This window comes from Hemicordylus capensis, chromosome 2, assembly GCF_027244095.1.
Source record: "Hemicordylus capensis ecotype Gifberg chromosome 2, rHemCap1.1.pri, whole genome shotgun sequence".
Taxonomy (NCBI): Eukaryota; Metazoa; Chordata; class Lepidosauria; order Squamata; family Cordylidae; genus Hemicordylus; species Hemicordylus capensis.
Genome location: NC_069658.1, coordinates 165,376,685 through 165,392,385, shown reverse-complemented (window position 1 = coordinate 165,392,385; position 15,701 = coordinate 165,376,685). Strand labels below are relative to the sequence as shown.

Below are 15,701 nucleotides of genomic sequence, written 5' to 3'. Positions count from 1 at the left end.
AAACATATAACTAACAGAAGAGAAACTATATCTCATAAGTCAAGGAGGTTGATGGTAACTTTCCTCCAAGTAGTGTGTTAAGATTCTTGCCGCATAACGTTGAGTCAATTGTGAATAATATGTCATGACCATAAGTAATCGAAGATGTGATACCCCAGGAGTAGAGAGGCGCATTAAGCCAGGAGAGCCGTGATGTCCTTGACTCCAGTAACAAGAAGAAGCCTTCATGGTAAGTCAACCAATGCTCCATTCCCAATTACTGGGTTCAAGGACATCACAGTGGGACATACCATAGCTTGTACATCACCTAGGGAGGGAGCTCTTTTGTCTACTCCTGGGGAAGCACCTGCTGAAACACCCTTCTTCCGAAGGCATACATGTCAATTTTATAATGCCTGTGAAAGTTGATGGATTCTTCCACGTAGCCGCCTTACAAATGTCCTGTAATGGTGCATTCACGTAGAAGGAGGCTGATGTCGCCGCCGCCCTTGTAGAATGTGTCATCATTTTCGTAGGTGGGTGAAGATGCTGTATCTCATATGCCAGTGTTATACATGCTTTGATCCATCTTGCAATGGTCGATGAAGACTCTGGCTTTCCCATTGATGCTGGTAGAAAGGATACAAAAATGGCGTCTGTCATGCGAAAAGATGCTGTCCGGTTTATATAGGTCTTAAGGCATTGTCTAACATCCAGTTTGTGCCATGGTTTTCCCCTTTGATGATTTGGATGTGGGCAGAATGACGGAAGAAAAACATGCTGTGATTGATGGAAAGGAGAAGCAATCTTAGGGCAAACAAAAGGATCAGGTATGAGACGTACAGAGTTCTTCGTGAATATGCAATATGACCTATATACAGATAAAGCTTGCAGCTCTGAAATGCGTTTCGCCGAGATAACTGCTACTAGAAATGCTAGCTTAAATGATAATCGCCTTATTGGGATGGACTTAATCTGTTCAAAGGGCGAAGACTGTAAAGCCTTCAATACCGTGCCCAAGTTCCAAGAGGGGAAAACGGTGTGCCGTTGGTGGAGACAGGAGAGTAGCTCCCCTGAGAATGTGTTTCAGGTGTGGATGTGAAGTCATAGTTCTTGCAGAAACACCCAAGATTAGACCTACTAGCGATGCTATCTGTCTTTTTAGCGTATTAGGTTTCAACCCCACATCAAGGCCTTCTTGTAGGAATTGAATCGAATCAAAGCCTCTCCTCGGAACACTTTTTGGCGTTCTGACCACCTTAAAAATGCTCTCCGTGTACACTGGTACACCTGGTTCCTGGAAGGCCTTCGGGATGACAGGATGGTTTCAGACACCCTGTTTGAGTAACCTTGGTGTTTCAACAATCTCCGCTCAGTCTCCAAGCAGCAAGCTGTAACCAGCTTGGGTCTTGTTGTTGAACTGGCCCCTGTAGGAGTAGATGTGGTGTGACTGGAAGAAACCATGCTTCTGCTATGGCCAGGTGTAGAAGTTCCATGAACCATGGTCTCTTTGGCCAGAATGGAGCCACCCATACCACTTCTGCTTGTAACATCCTGATATGCCTCAGCACCCTGGCTAACAGTGGAGTTGGTGGGAATGCGTATAGAATGCCCTATGGCCAATCTGCTGACAGGGCATCCGTGTCTTCCGCTTGTTCACATGGAAACCTGGATATGAATCTTGGAAGTTGAGCATTTTGTACAGTAGCAAATAGATCCAACACTGGGCTCTCTCATTGTTGGGCTACCTTATGAAATACTCTGCAGTTCAAGGCCCATTCACTTGGCATTGGGTCCTCTCGGCTGAGCCAGTCAGCCAGTTGATTCGGGTCTCCTTTCACATGGTGTGCCGCTAGTGACACAAGGTATGGTTCCGCCCAGGACATTAGAAGAACTGCTTCCACATGCAGGGCTTTTGACCATATGCCCCCTTCCCTGTTTACATGAGCCTTCGCTGTCATATTGTATTCTGGACCAGTACATCATGCCCTTGCAGTTCCTGATGAAACACACTTAGAGCGAAGCAAATAGCCCTTCATTCCAGCCAGTTTATACCGTGCTGCTGTTCGCTTACTGTCCTCCTCCCTTGTGCCGAGTATCGAAGGCAATGTGCCCCCCAGCCCCTGTTGCTGGCGTTTGTTGTTACTATAATTTTGTGCGGGTCCAAAAATTGCTTTCCTCTCAGAAGATTTTGCTGTGATAGCCACCACTGGAGAGAGTGATGCACCTGGGGAGATAATTGCACACGCTTTTTGTTGGCTATAGCCTTTTGAAAAGGAGGGAGAAACCACTGGAGTTCCCTGAGGTGTAGTCTCACCCATGGGAATGCCTCCAATGTTGCCACCATCAGTCCCAGGAGTCTTGCCAATGAGAGCAGTGGTATTGAAGGAGTGGTCAGTGCCTCTTTGGCCTCCACATTGATCATGGTATATCTGTCCTGTGGCAAGAATAAATGGTCTTGGACTGTGTCTATCACCACCCCCAGGTGCTGTAGCTTGTGAGATGGAGACAGTTGGCTTTCCTTGAAGTTCACTAGGAACCCATGTTCCTGTAAGGCTTGTAGTGTGCTCTGTAGATCAGTTTCTGCTACTTCCCTGGACAATGACCAGATCAAAATATTATCCAGATAAGCAAAGATCCAAACCCCCTGGAGGCGGAGATGACCCATTAGGGGTGCTGAGACCTTTGTGAAGACCCTGGGGGTTGACAAAAGGCTGAACGGGAGTGCCATGTATTGGTAGTGTTTTCCTGAATATTTGAACCTGAGGAAGTGTCGGCTGCTGGGGTATATTGGAATATGAAGGTATGCCTCTTTCAGGTCCACAGAGGAGAAGAAATCCAGGTGTTGTAGGGCCCCTGCTACTACATAGGAAACTGCCATATACTGAGTCAGACCATTGGTCTATCTTGCTCAGTATTGTCTTCACAGACTGGCAGCGGCTTCTCCAAGGCTGCAGGCAGGAATCTCTCTCAGCCCTATCTTGGAGAAGCCAGGGAGGGAACTTGAAACCTTCTGCTCTTCCTAGAGCCTCTTCATCCCCTGAGGGGAATATCTTCCAGTGCTCACACATCAAGTCTCCCATTCATATGCAACCAGGGCAGACCCTGCTTAGCTATGGGGACAAGTCATACTTGCTACCACAAGACCAGCTCTCCTCTCTACTGATCTTAGAGATTCCATCCGGAACTTTTCGCACTTGACCCACCTGTTCAAGTATTTTAAATCTAGTTCTGCTCTTCTGGAACCATCCTTTTTGGAGACGGTAAACAAGATGGAATAGATTCCCCTTCCCTCCTGGTTTGGTGGCACTGGTTCTACTGCACCTATTTCCTGTAGACGTAAAATTTGTTTTTGCAATTCTAAGTGCTTGGAAATAGAGCGGGATCTTGGAGTTGGGAGGAACCTGTAGGAAGGAGGGGCTTCCAATTCTATCTTGTAGCCATGTTGAATTATGTTAAGAACCCACCTGTCCATTATGGAATGTTTCCAAACGTGGAGAAATTGTGACAGGCGGCCCCCCAGCCATGGTTATGAGTCACGGTTGTTGCTTAGCTTGCTTGCTCTGGTTAAAGGTCTGTTGCTTCCAAAGCACCAGTTCTCCTGTTTCAAAGCTCCTGCCATTCTTGTTTTATTGCCTCAGTAAAGCATTCAGGCATTGGCAGCAAAATATCCCTAGACTTCGCTTTGGGAAATACCTTTGCTGTTTGGGTAGACTCTGGCGCTACCTTAGATTGTAGGCCAATAGTTGCTATGGCCCTGGTCATTAGCGGGTTAAAGTCTTCAGATACGAATAGACGTTGAGAAACATTATTTAGTCTTGATCTCCCCCCCCCCCCCCGCCTGACCCTTCTTCCTTGTCAGGTACCATATCCTGGTCCTGATTTCTCTCATCTCCCCCATCTGGTTCCCCTTCAGGATCACCTTCCAAGTCGATTAATGGCGTAAATGGCTTTTTATGCTTATCAGGGAGAATGGGTCTGGAGTTCAGTGTGTCAGGGTCCCCTGAATCTGGACCTGAGGAGTGTTATTCCAGTGTTGTTCTCTGGATTTGCCTTTAAAATCTTTAATCCCCTTTGAATGTTTTGTATGTGTTCTCTTTTCTGTTGCTTTCTTGGGGGTTGGGCTAGATGACCTTGAAGTAGTTTCCCCAGGTGAAGAGGAACTCTGCTTTCGCTTTTTGCATTTTTTTGTTTTAACATGAGGCTTAAGCTGTTGAACAGTGTCAGTGATGTCATTTTTGAACCAAGCCTGCCACTCTGGGGAAACCACGTTGGGAAAGCTAGGGACTGGCATTGAGAGACCCGTGTGGGGGCTATTCTCTTTCTTTTTTAAATTAAACTGGCAGTGATAAGATAGAAAGGTTGCGGTCTGGAGCTGAGTTTATTTGGAAAATAATTGCAGGTCTCTACTTTCTTGGACAACAAGGAGGCTGAATCTTGCTGTAAGAGCTGTGTTGCTGGAGGGGTTGTAAATAATGCAAAAGGCAAAGCAGCAGAGCCAAACACAGACCCAAACACAAACCAGGAGACTTTCTGTTCCAAACCCAGGCCTGGGTGAAGGGAAAATGTCTTCAGAGTTAAATGAGACACTAATTGCTATGAAACAGTTACTAGAAGCTAATACTGGCACCCTCCAACAAGTAAGTCAGGATATACAAACACTTAATAAGAGAACATCAAATATTGAGGAGACAGTGGAAAAAATTGGCAGATGACAACAAAGAATTTAAAAGAAGGGTGGAAAGCCTGGAGCAAGATGTGGGATCAGTAAGAGATGATAGGGGGAAATTATTAGATCAGATGGCTTTGTTGGAACTGAGGCAAAAAAGAGCGTTTCCTGAGGTTTAGAGGAATCCAGAAAAAACTGGTCAAGATATCAAAAAAGTGCTTAGGGAGGAACTCGCACTACTTTTGGGAATTTCAAGTGAAGAGATGGAACAGCAGATAGATGCAGTTTTCCGTGTGAATTCTGAATATGCCACAAGAAACAAATTATTTAGGGATTGCATGGTTCAATTCAACACCAAATCAATTACAGAGCAGATACTGCAAGCACATTTTGCCAAAGCCCTTACCATTGAAGCTCAACAGATAAAAGTTCTGAAAGAAATACCATCCAGGATTTTAAGGAAACGTAAGGATTAAAAAATTTTAACAGATGCTTTAAACGCCAATGGAATATGTTTTAGATGGGAAGTACCTGAAGGGGTCTTCATTTTTTTTACAAGGGGAAAAGGAATAGATTCACAGAGCTCCTCAAAGCACAAGAATTTTGGTGGAAATACAAAAAAAACTTTAACTTCTGAGCACCCAGTGCCTTCAACACATAATTCTAACTAGCCAAGATGGATTATAAAATAGCTTCATGGAATGTAAATGGATTAAATAGCAAAACCAAAAGGGTAAAAGTTTTTCATTTTCTTAAAAAACAAAGCTTTGACATTGTATGCTTACAAGAGACACATATTAGAAAACAAGATAGAAAATATTTGGTTAATAAGGCCTTGGGACAAGAATTAGTTTCCTCCGACAAGAAGAAAAAAAGAGTGGTAGTGCTTTATGTGAAACAACAATTTGAACCCAAGTTTATTTTTAAAGATAAAGAAGGTAGGGTGCTAGCTTTGGAAATTTTAGTTTCCGGAATCAAAACGGTGATAATTGGAATTTATGCACCCAATGAAAAAAAAGTAGAATTTTATAAATATTTAGAACAGAAGATGGCTGAGGTATCGAATGCTAATTTAGTTTTACTGGGAGATTTTAATGGGGTTGTTTCTACATCCTTGGATAGAAAATCTGATACGTCTGAAAGGAATCTGCAAGGCAAGCTACCTAAAGCTTTTTTTTATTTAGTAGAACATATGGATCTCTACGACTTGTGGAGAATCAAAAACTCAAATGCAAAGGAGTATACTTATATCTCTGAAAGATACAAATCTCATTCAAGGATAGATATGGTCTGGACATCTAAATCTATTACACCGTGTTTGAAAAGAATGGATATCTTGCCCAGAACCTTTTCAGATCATAATGCAATTTGCTTTACATGGAAGAAGAGGGGAACTGTTTCCTTTCGCTGGAGACTGAATGAATACTTGCTGAAAAAAGCGGAAATTGTGGAGAAAGCCAAAAGGAAGTTAAAGGACTATTTTGAACTGAATTTAAACCAAGGAATGGACAATAAGATAGTTTGGGATGCAGGAAAAGCGGTTATGAGAGGTTTTTTTATACAACAAAATGTATACTTTAAAAAACAAAGGGGACTGAAAAAAGAGGGATTATTGATGGAGATTTCTAAAAAAGAAAGAGAACTTCTATGGGCTAAGGACAAAAAGATTACTCAAGTCATTAAAGTGCTTCAGCAGCAGCTGTTTATGTTACTATTAAAAGAAGTTGAGCGGAACTTAAAATATGCGAAGCAAAAGTCATTTGAATTTGCAAACAAACCAGGCAAGTTGTTGGCTTGGAAAATTAGAAGTGAGAAAAAGAATAAGTATATATCCAAGATACCAACAAAAAATGGGCTTTCCTATGATGAAAGAGAAATAAAAAGGGATTTTTTTAGATATTATTCTGAATTATATACAGGAAATAAAGTAGAAGATATAAAAATCAACAAATTTCTAAAGACACAAAATATTCCAAAACTTTCTAAGGACCATATAGAAATTATGAATGCACCAATATCAATAATGGAAATAAGAGAAGCAATAAATCAAAGCAAAGCTAATAAGGCACCAGCCTAATAAGCCTGATGGGTTACCAGCTTCGTACTACAAATCTTTTAAAGATCAAATATTACAGCCTTTGCAATGGATGATGAATGATATTTTGCAAAGAGGAATTATATTAGTACTGGAAGTCTTGGAAGTATGCCAATATTGCAGTAATTCCAAAACTGGATCAAGATTTAATGCAAGTCAAGAACTATAGGCCAATCTCACTCTTAAATAAGGATTATAAACTTTTTGCTGCCATTTTGACAAGGAGAACGAAGGTTGTATTAAGACTTTTTATTCATGAAGATCAAGCAGGTTTTTTGCCAAAACAGCAATTAAGAGATAATGTGAGCACAGTTCTGAATGTATTGGAGTATTATGAAAAACACAATGATAAACAGATAGCTATGATCTTTCTGGATGCAGAGAAAGCATTTGACAATGTCTCCTGGCAGTTTATGTGGAGGCTACTGGATGTAATGGGAGCTGGTAATAATTTTATTAGGGCTATTAAGACAATATATTTGGAGCAATACGCTAAAATTATTATAAATGAGGAACTATTACATAATTGTAAAATACAAAAAGGAACTAGACAAGGCTGTCCACTTTCCCCATTACTTTTTATATTAGTACTGGAAGTGCTTTGCAGAAAAATTTGAGAAGATGATCAAATACAAGGCCCGAAAGTTGGGAAACAAGAGTATAAACTTAGAGCCTTTGTGGATGATGTGGTGTTTTTTCTAGAAAATCCATTAGAGAAGATCAGAAGACTTTTGCAAAAAATACAACCATTTGGCCAGTTGGCCAGGTTTTATATAAATAAGACTAAAACGAAGGTGTTGACAAAAAAATATGGACCAGAAATCTAATGATAGATTTTTTTGAAGTAAGTGAACTGAAAGTGGAGAAGAAAATTAAATACTTGGGCGTCTGGTTGACAAACAAAAACTCTTTGTTGTTTTCAAATAATTATATTAAAATATGGGATATAGTAAAAACTGACTTGCAAAGATGGACTAGAATGAACTTATCTTTAATGGGAAGAATTTCAGTTGTGAAGATGAATGTTTTACCTAAAATGTTGTTTCTTTTTCAGACTATTCCTATAATTAACACCTTAACTTGTTTCAAGCAATGGCAAAAGGACATAACCAAATTTGTTTGGCAAGGGAAAAGACCAAGAATTAAATTTAAAAATTTAACAGATGCTAAAGAAAGAGGTGGTCTTACCCTGCCTGATTTACGGTTGTATTTTGATGCTGTTTGTTTGACGTAGTTAAAAGAATGGATAACATTAAGAAATCCCAGAATACTTGATCTGGAAGGATTCGATAGAAGGTTTGGATGGCATTCATATCTGTGGTACAATAAAAGTAAAGTGCATAAAGATTTTCTTAATCGTTATGTAAGAAGGAGTCTAATGAGAGTGTGGGTAAAATATAAAAAATGGTTGGAATCGAAACTCCGTTATGGTTATCCCCAATTGAAGCTTTAGCATGTAAAGAGACAAATATGCAATCTGAATGGGGTACCTATAGGGATTTGTTATGTTTCCAAGAAAAGGGCTGTAAATTAAAAAAACCTAATCGAAGTACAAAATTTGGTTAGTAACTGATTTCAGTACCATCAGTTAAATGAAATCTATAAGAAGGATCTTAAAGTTGGATTTGAGGATTAGATGTCGAGATTTGAGAAGGAGCTGTGTGAAAACGATGAAAAATTAGTTTCTAAGATGTATAAGTCGTTGCTTTTGGAGGAGACAAGAGATGAAGTGGTTAAAACGACTATGATAAAATGGGCTCAAGATGTGGGTCATAATATAGATATGGCAGCTTGGGAGAAATTATGGAAAATGGATTTAAAGTTGACTGCATGTTATACTTTAAAAGAAAATTATTATAAGATGATGTATAGGTGGTACTTGACACCCAAAAAATTAGCATTAATGTATAAAAATGTTCCAAACAAATGTTGGAAATGTGGGCATTGTGAAGGAACTTTTTTTCGTATGTGGCAGTCTTGCAGGAAGGCAAAGGCCTTTTGGGGTATGATATATAATGAGTTGAAGAAATTTTTTTAAATGATATTTCCTAAGAGGCCAGAATCCTTCCTGCTGGGAATAATGCAAGGAGAGTTTTCCAGAAGAAACTTAACATTTTTTATGTATGCAGCCATGGCGGCCAGAATAGTATATGCGCAGAAATGGAAGGACAGTGAAATGCCCTCAAAAGAAGATTGGTTGATAAAAATTTTGGAATATGCTGAGATGGCAAAACTTACAGTACTGATAAGGGATGAAAACTTGGAATCTTTTAAAGAAGATTGGAAACCATTCTTACTATACTTAAAGAACTATTTTTCTAATATGGACCTTTCAGCAGGGTTTGAAATTTAGTAATAATAGCAGGTTGGGTAGAGCAAAATCGATTTTGCAATGTGTAGGATATATGTTTTGAATTACTATAGCAATGGTTGACTTGTATATTTAATGAATCACGCAGATTGATGAGCGGGAAGTCTATATTTACTTAATTAGATGTAACGGGATTGTTAAGATATTGTAAAAACCAATAAAAATTTTAAAAAGAAGGAAAAAAAGAAGAAGAAAAAAGACCTGTAATAGATAAGCAACCTGTCTTTTCTGATGGGCTAGACCTGGCACCTGCCGATTTCAGCAGGCCTTGACATAGTAAAAAACCTGAAGTGAGTCATTCTTTTCTCTCTCTCTGCAGGATGGTCCGACAGTTTGCAAAAGACTTTAGTAAGCAGATTGAAGGTTCTGGAGACCAGGTAGACACACTAGAATTATCCGGTGGAGCCCGAATCAACCGCATTTTCCAGGAGAGGTTCCCCTTGGAGTTAGTCAAGGTAAAATGGTAGGATTTTCTTTCCAGGTGTGTGGTGTACGTCATTTTAAGATTTTTACTGTGCCTTTAAGTGGTTTGGAAATGTAAGCCAGCTGAAGGGAGTCAATAGATAAAACGGGCAAGAAGCAGCAGAAGCAAGCTTGGTCAGCTCTAACTGTGTGTTAGAGATGTCTTGTGGGAACTGATCTTAATAAAAGTATTTTGTGGACCTTTCTGCTACCTTGTCTCAGATACAACAAGTTGTGGGGATGATTTTCAAGTGTGTTCAGCCAGGTCACAGCTGTGCGTCTCATGTACTGTGGGCCTATGCCTTACTCAAGAAGTTGATCTCAAATAGCCATGCCTCTTTTCTGCCCCACTTGGGGAAAATCAGTCCCTTCTCAGCAGGGATTTTCATGCTGCCTCTGGTAGTCTCTTAGGAGTACCTAAAGTGTATTGGTGTCTATATAACAATGCCAGAAGCATCTGAGCCAAGATGGGTGACCTGGAGTACTTGGTTACTAATGAAAACAACATCATTATTATTATTATTACTACTACTACTACTACTACTACTACCTTTATATCCCGCTCTTCCTCCAAGGAGCCCAGAGTGCTGTACTACATACTTGAGTTTCTCTTTCACAACAACCCTGTGAAGTAGGTTAGGCTGAGAAAGAAGTGACTGGCCCAGAGTCACCCAGCTAGTTTTTATGGCTGAATGGGGATTTGAACTCGGGTCTCCCCAGTCCTAGTCCAGCACTCTAACCACTACACCACGCTTGCTCATAGACAAAGTGGGTGTAACAGAAACCTGGTGGAATGGTTAGAACCTGTGAGACATGATTAATCCTGGATATAAACTCTATAGAAGGGACAGGGAGGGGAAGATTGGGGGAGGAGTAGCACTGTATATCAAAGAAGGGATAGAGTCCAATAAGCTAGAAAACCTAGGTGGACTGGAGTCCTTAACAGAATCATTATGGGTAACATTACGAGGACTGAAAGGAAATGTCTTACCTAGGGACTTGCTATCGCCCTCTGGATCAAAGCGCTGAGAGTGACCTGGAGTTGGAGAAATAAATAAGAGAGGCATCAAAGAGAGACAGGGCAGTAATAATGGGTGACTTCAACTGCCCACACATAGACTGGTAAAATTCACATTCAGGTAATGACAGAGAGGCCACATTTCTAGATGTGCTAAATGACTGTGCCTTAGAACAGTTAGTCGCAGAACCAACCAGAGAGGTGGCAACTTTGGATTCAATCCTGAGTGGTGCCCAGGACCTGGTGCAAGATGTTAGAGTTGCAGAACCATTGGGTAGCAGTGACCATAGGACTGATCTAATTCAGCATATATGCAAGTGGAGAATTGTCAAGGAAGTCCAACACTGATGCGTTGGACTTCAGAAGAGGCAACTTCTCAAAAATTAGGGGACTGGTAAGAAGGAAGTTGAAAGGGAAAGTCAGGAGGGTCAGATCACTCCAGAAAGCATGGAACTTATTTAAAAACACAGTACTAGAAGCACAGTTTGAATGTATACCATGAAGGAGGAAAGGTACCACCAAGTTCAGGAGGATGCCAGTGTGGCTAACAAGTAGGGTCAGGGAAGCTATAAAAGGGAAGAAAGAAGACTTCCTTCAGAAAATGGAAGTCCTGTCCAAATGAAGAGAACAGGAAGGAACGTAATCTCTGGCAAAATAAATGCAAGGAGACAATAAGGGTTGCAAAGTGGCAGTTTGAGGAGCATATAGGGGGGATCCAGAAAATTACAGGCTGCTCAGTTTACCTTCAGTGCCGAGGAAACTGATGGAAAGCATATTTAAGGACAAAATTGTTAAACAGAAGGAAAGGCCTTGCTGAAGGAGAACCAGCATGGCTTCTGCAAGGGAAAATCTTGCCTCACTAACCTTTTGGAATTCTTTTAGAGTGTCAACAGGCATGTGGATAAAGGTGATAGGGGTGTGTCCGAACCGGTCCGGCGGCCATTCTAAAGAATGGCCGAACTGCCGGACCGGTTCGGCCCTGGCTGGTTCAGGTCCGGGTGGGGGGTATTGCTTTAAGGGCGGGGAGGGCTTACTTACCCCTCCCGCCTGTTTGCCCCCTCCAGCGCCCGTGTTCAACAGAATAACGGGGCGCTGGAAACCAGCCACCCGCCGCGGGCAGATTTGGCCAAAAACTAAAGGTACAAATGCCGCCGCCGTCGCCCGCCAGCCCTCCCTCCCTCCCTCCCAGCTGCCCACCCGCCCGCCCGAGTCCTCACACAATCTCTTTGAAAAAAAACGAGAGGAACTAGCGAACAAAGCTCCTCTCATTAGGGAGTCCTGTAGCATACTGAAGAAGCTTTGCGCACATGCGCGTGCCGCAAAACACGCCAACCACCGGAGGCCCGGTCTACCCGGCCTTTTCCCGGCGGGTAGACTGGGCCTCCGGTGGTCGGCGTGCTTTGCGGTGCACGCAAAGCTTCTTCAGTATGCTACAGGACTCCCTAATGAGAGGAGCTTTGTTCGCTAGTTCCTCTCGTTTTTTTCAAAGAGATCGGGTGAGGACTCGGGCGGGCAGGCAGCTGGGAGGGAGGGAGGGCTGGCGGGCGACGGCGGCAGCATTTGTACCTTTAGTTTTTGGCCAAATCTGCCCGCGGCGGTGGGGGCGGCTGGTTTCCAGCGCCCCGTTATTCTGTTGAATACGGGCGCTGGAGGGGACAAAGAGGCAGGAGGGGTAAGTAAGCCCTCCCCGCCCTTAAAGTAAGGCCCCCCTTCGGTGCCGGTCCGGACTGCTCCGAACCGTGCACATCCCTAAAAGGTGATCCAGTTGACATAATATACTTGGACTTTTAAAAAGCTTTTGATAAAGTTCCCCACCAAAGACTCTTGAGTAAACTTAGCAGTCATGGAATAAGGGGACAGGTTAGTGTGTGGATCGGTAACTGGTTGAAGGACAGGAAACAGAGAGTAGGAATAAATTGACAGTTTTCACAATCGAGGTAGGTAGGAAGGGGGGGGGGGCAAAAATGATGGGACCTCTCCAGTTTTGTCATTAAAAAGCCAGACTGGAATTTGCTAAAATGCATATTGACAAGCTACAATGCTTCTGGGAGAATGTCCTTTGGACAGATGAGACAAAACTGGAGCTTTTTGGCAAGTCACATCAGCTCTATGTCCACAGATGAAAAAATGAAGCTTTCAAAGAAAAGCACACCCTACCTACTGTGAAACATGGAGGAGGCTCGGTTATGTTTTGGGGCTGCTTTGCTTCGTCTGGCATGGGGTGCCTTGAGTCTGGGAACAATGGAATCTAAAGACTATCAAGACATTCTGGAACGAAACGTACTGCCCAGTATCAGAAAGCTCTGTCTCAGGCGCAGGTCATGGATCCTTCAACAAGATAATGACCCAAAACACACAGCTAAAAGCATGCTAAGGACAAAACATTGGACTATTCTGAAGTGGCCTTCTATGAGCCCTGATTTAAATCATTTCGAACACCTGTGGAAAGAACTGCAACATGCAGTTTGGAGAAGGCACCCTTCCAACCTGACACAGCTGGAGCAGTTTGCTCAGGAAAAGTGGGCCAAACTACCTGTTGACAGGTGCAGAAGTCTCACTGAGAGCTACAGGAATCGCTTGTTTGCAGTGATTGCCTCTAAAGGTTGTGCAACAAAATATGAGATTAAGGGTCCCATCATTTTTTCCATACCATTTTCATTTGTGTTATTGTTTGAAATATTCTGTTGCATCAAAACTCTAAAGCAAAGTCTGATTTTTGTTAAATGCAGAATAAACAATGATGGGTGCCAATTACATTTGTCAGTTTCAAGTTATTTCAGAGACAATTGTGGGTTCTTCTTTTTTCGTGGAGGGATACCAACACATTTGTCCATGTGTGTACCTCTTGCCTGTGGGTTCCCCAGAGGCATCTGGTGGGCCACTGTGTGATACAGGATGCTGGACTCGATGGGCCTTGTGTGTGTGGTCCAGCAGGGCTGTTCTTATGTAGGATAGAGTACTGCATATCTCTCTGCTTTGTGTAGATTGGCAGAGCAACTTGGCGCTCTACTTCCTGGCCTAGTATGAGGTCAAACGGGGAGAGTAGGTGTTTATGCTGTCTGTCTCTCATGCTCTCGCTCTCTCCTCCCCCCACTTCCCCCCCCCTTGAGAAATCTGATGTAAAGTGAATCTTCAGTTCTCTTCCTTCCTGGCCTTGAGGGAGGAATTTCTTTGCCTCAGCAGAGAATGCAGCTATTTTCTTCAGTGAAATGTGCTTTGGGAAATCATTCTGTGTTTGAGCTGTTTGCCAGACTGTACACATTTGAAGTGAGCTTGTCGTTGTACTCTGTTAAAATATAGGGAGGGTGGATTTGTGTTGCTTCATGTCTGATGGCTTCCCAATAATTTCCTCACATGGCTGTAAAGTGTGCACCTGCAGGCACTGCCTTGTTTCATGAGAGATCTCGTGTTGTTGCTAGGTCCAGGAAGCTCTGCTGTGTGTCTGGCTATACTTGTTTATTTGATTAGTTAACTTTCCTCTTCTGCCAAGTCAATAGTTTACAGAAAGTAAAAAACGAGAGGTATTGGCTAGATTGTTTTTTAACTTCTGGGTAACTGCTATGATGTGCTAATTTTTGTTCTACTTGGCATTGTGTGCAATTAATAAAGTACTCTAATTGTCTTAATTAATAGCCTTGGCTCCTGAGAGGAACCCCTGTTGTATTGCATCTTATCTCCCCACCTCCCATCTCATGGTCAAAGTAGGGTGTTGGGTTTGTTTTAGTTCACCAATAAATGATGATCCAGTTGATGGTTCACTTGGCTGTTAAGATTATATCCCAGGCTGAAGTGTGGCCTGAAACTCAGTGGCACTACTCTTGAGAGGGGGATTGCTCTTACCTCTGGGGTCTGGTTAAGAGGAATTATTTTTCCTTCCACTGAGAGGAATGCTCACATGTACGTGCTCTGCTTTTGGCTTTATAAGAACACTAGTGTTTTTAAGCCCGTTGGATAACGGGCGCTAGTGGAGCTGTGCGCTCCGGACCCCCGCCGCCATTCCCCCTCCCGCCGCCCGCGGCTCCGGCCGGGCCCACCGCTGCCCGGGCCCACCGCCGCATCCAGTTTCCCCCGCTGCCTCGTCCGGCGGCCATGTTGGGCGGCCAGAAGCGGCCGCCCCGAAGAAGCTGGGTAAGCGGCGGCGCAGCCAGGCCTCGGCCAGTGTCCCCCGCCGCCGCTTATCCAGCTTCTTCGGGGCGGCCGCTTCTGGCCACCCAAGATGGCCGCCGGGTGCTGGCGGTCGTGTACCCCTGGCTCTGTTCTGGGCATGTGCTTCGCGCATGCCCAGAATAGGCCAGGGAGGCACGGATGGACACCAAGCGTTTTATTAGAGAGGATAAGAAACTGCCATATACTAAGTCAGGTCATTGATCCATCTAGCTCAGGTTTTTTGTTTTGACCAGCAGGAGAGTTTCCAACAGGAGTCTTCCCCAGTCCTCCCTGGAGATGCCAGAGATTGAACCTGCCACTCTCTGCATGCGAAGCAGATGCTTAGCCACCGAGCTATGGCCCCATCCCCAAAGGTGGCATACAAGTAAACCTTCGATCCTGAACCTTGGCACAGGTTCTGGCTAAGATGCTTGGCTTTGCAAACTTTACTAAAGTTTGGGCTGCACTCTGTTGGTGCAGCCCAAACAAGGAAGTTGTTCAGAAAGGAGTCCTCTCTTTGTTTTATGTATATACATAGTAAGGTTTTTTTTAAAAAATAGGACACTTTTCAGTACAAGACTCCTATGGAGTCCCAGGTGTACAACTTAGAATTAAAATAACAAAAAGTCCATATAAAAACAATATGCTATGAAGGTATCCAGCAGTTGGATATCTACTTTCTTTAATCTTTTGGTTCTTTGCCTTTAGATGGAATTTGAGAAGAATCTGAGACGAGAAATTGGCTACGCGATCAAAAACAGCCACGGTGTAAGGCAAGTTTTGGAGGAGTGGCTGATATGACCCCGCTGTTCCAGTGATGAAACATACATGATGGTGCCTGTCTGTGGCACCCAAAGCAGGTTGACAATCAGTGTGGGGAGCCTCTGCTGCTGGTAGCACCTCCCATTCTACCCAGGTCAAAATGAAACCTGTCAATGAGATGAGGAAGAGAAATGGAATG

At 43.1% G+C, this 15,701-nt stretch overlaps 1 protein-coding gene across 3 annotated transcripts in view; it reads left to right on the top strand.

The window, feature by feature from the left end:
• The window catches only part of LOC128344222 (dynamin-2-like), a 46,383-nt gene that overhangs the window by 14,506 nt on the left and 16,176 nt on the right, over positions 1–15,701 (top strand). For all 3 annotated transcript variants that reach the window (XR_008315733.1, XM_053293934.1, XM_053293935.1), the window contains exons 8-9: positions 9,434–9,569; positions 15,449–15,513. Coding sequence is in view for 2 of the 3 variants with exons in the window: in XM_053293934.1 (XP_053149909.1) it covers positions 9,434–9,569; positions 15,449–15,513 (201 nt within the window). In the remaining variant the exon portion in view is untranslated. The remainder of the gene's footprint in view (positions 1–9,433; positions 9,570–15,448; positions 15,514–15,701) is intronic.